Raw genomic sequence first — 1,717 nt, forward strand, 5'->3', positions numbered from 1 at the left:
GTTACAGCAGCCCCCCAGGGGAGGGATTTGGGGGGGTCCCTGGAGGGATTTTGGGGGTCCCAGGGTGGATTTTGGGGGTCCCTGGGTGTTCTGGGGGTCTCTGTGGGTATTTTGGGGGTCCCAAATGGGGTGTTTGCCCCCCCAGGACCCCCGGAACAAGCACAAGTTCAAGGTGCACAGTTACAGCAGCCCCACCTTCTGCGACCACTGCGGCTCCCTCCTCTACGGCCTCGTGCACCAGGGCATGAAGTGCTCCTGTGAGTGAGGAGGGGGTTTCGGGGGGTCCCCCTCTGACCTCTGACCTCTGTGTGACCCCTGCCTGACCTCTGACCTCTGCCTGACCCCCCCAGGCTGCGAGATGAACGTGCACAAGCGCTGCGTGCAGAGCGTGCCCAGCCTGTGCGGGGTCGACCACACCGAGCGCCGGGGGCGGCTCCAGATCCGCATCCAGGCCCTGCCCGGGGAGCAGCTCCACGTCACCGGTACCTGGGAACCCCAAAATCACCCAAAATGTGCCCAAAATGTGCCTGGGAACCCCAAAATCCACCCAAAACTCACCCAAAATCCCCCCACACCGAGCGCTGGGGGTGGCTCCAGATCCGCATCCAGGGCCTGCCCGGGGAGCAGCTCCACGTCGCCTGTACCTGGGAACCCCAAAATGCACCAAAATCCACCCAAAATGTACCCAAAATCCACCCAAAATCCACCCAAAACCCACCCCAAATCCCCCCACACCGAGCGCCGGGAGCTGCTCCAGATCCACATCCAGGCCCTGCCCGGGGAGCAGCTCCACGTCACCGGTACCTGGGAACCCCAAAATACTCCAAAATGCACCTGGGACCCCAAAATATACCTAGGATATCCTAAAATGTATCTGGGATATCTCATAATCCACCTAGGAACCCCCAAAATCCACCTGGGACGCCCCCAGAATTCACCTTGGATGCACCAAAATTCACCTGGGAACCCCCTAAAATCCACCTGGAAGCCTCCAAAATCCACCTGGGATATCCCAAAATCCACCTGGGAACCCCCAAATCCCTCTAAACCCCCCCGGAATTCCGTGTTTTCCCTCAGTGGGGGAGGCGCGGAACCTGATCCCGATGGATCCCAACGGGCTCTCGGATCCCTACGTGAAGCTGAAGCTGATCCCGGACCCCAAGAACGTGTCCAAGCAGAAGACGAGGACGGTGAAGGCGACGCTGAACCCCGTGTGGAATGAAGCCTTTCTATTGTGAGGATTCCCCCCCACTAAAAAATAACACCCCCTCCGAAAAAAACACACCCCAAAATGTCCCCAACCCATCCCAAAATGGAGGGAAACGTGAGGGGAAAATGGAGGGAAATGTGAGGGGAAAATGGAGGAAAATGTGAGGGGAAAATGGTGGGAAATGTGAGGGGAAAAGGGAGGGAAATGTGAGGGGAAAAGGGGGGAAATGTGAGGGGAAAAGGGAGGGAAATGTGAGGGGAAAAGGGAGGGAAAGGTGAGGGGACAAAATGGCGGGAAACTCCAGGGGACAAAATGGTGGGAAACGTGAGGGGACAAAATGGCGGGAAATGTGTCCCATGCCATGCACCCGTCCCGTGTCACACGTATGACCCACACGTGTCCCACACGCTGTCATACGTGTCCCTTGTGTGTCGTTCCCAGTACTCTCCGCCCCGGGGACGCTGAGCGGCGCCTCTCGGTCGAGGTGTGGGACTGGGACCGCACGTC

General features: G+C 58.7%; 1 protein-coding gene across 1 annotated transcript; it reads left to right on the forward strand.

Annotated features, from left to right (window-relative positions):
- Positions 1-37: 37 nt before the first annotated feature.
- On the forward strand, positions 38-1,714 carry LOC113942387 (protein kinase C gamma type-like; the record flags this gene model as incomplete). The annotated part of the gene is made up of 4 exons (XM_027633522.1): positions 38-257; positions 351-482; positions 1,078-1,234; positions 1,652-1,714. Coding segments are annotated over exons 1-4 (485 nt in total), but the record flags the coding sequence as incomplete, so codon positions are not given.
- Positions 1,715-1,717: the final 3 nt, after the last annotated feature.

The sequence above is a fragment of the Corapipo altera genome, unplaced genomic scaffold, assembly GCF_003945725.1.
Source record: "Corapipo altera isolate COAL_440 unplaced genomic scaffold, ASM394572v1 59379, whole genome shotgun sequence".
Lineage (NCBI taxonomy): Eukaryota > Metazoa > Chordata > Aves > Passeriformes > Pipridae > Corapipo > Corapipo altera.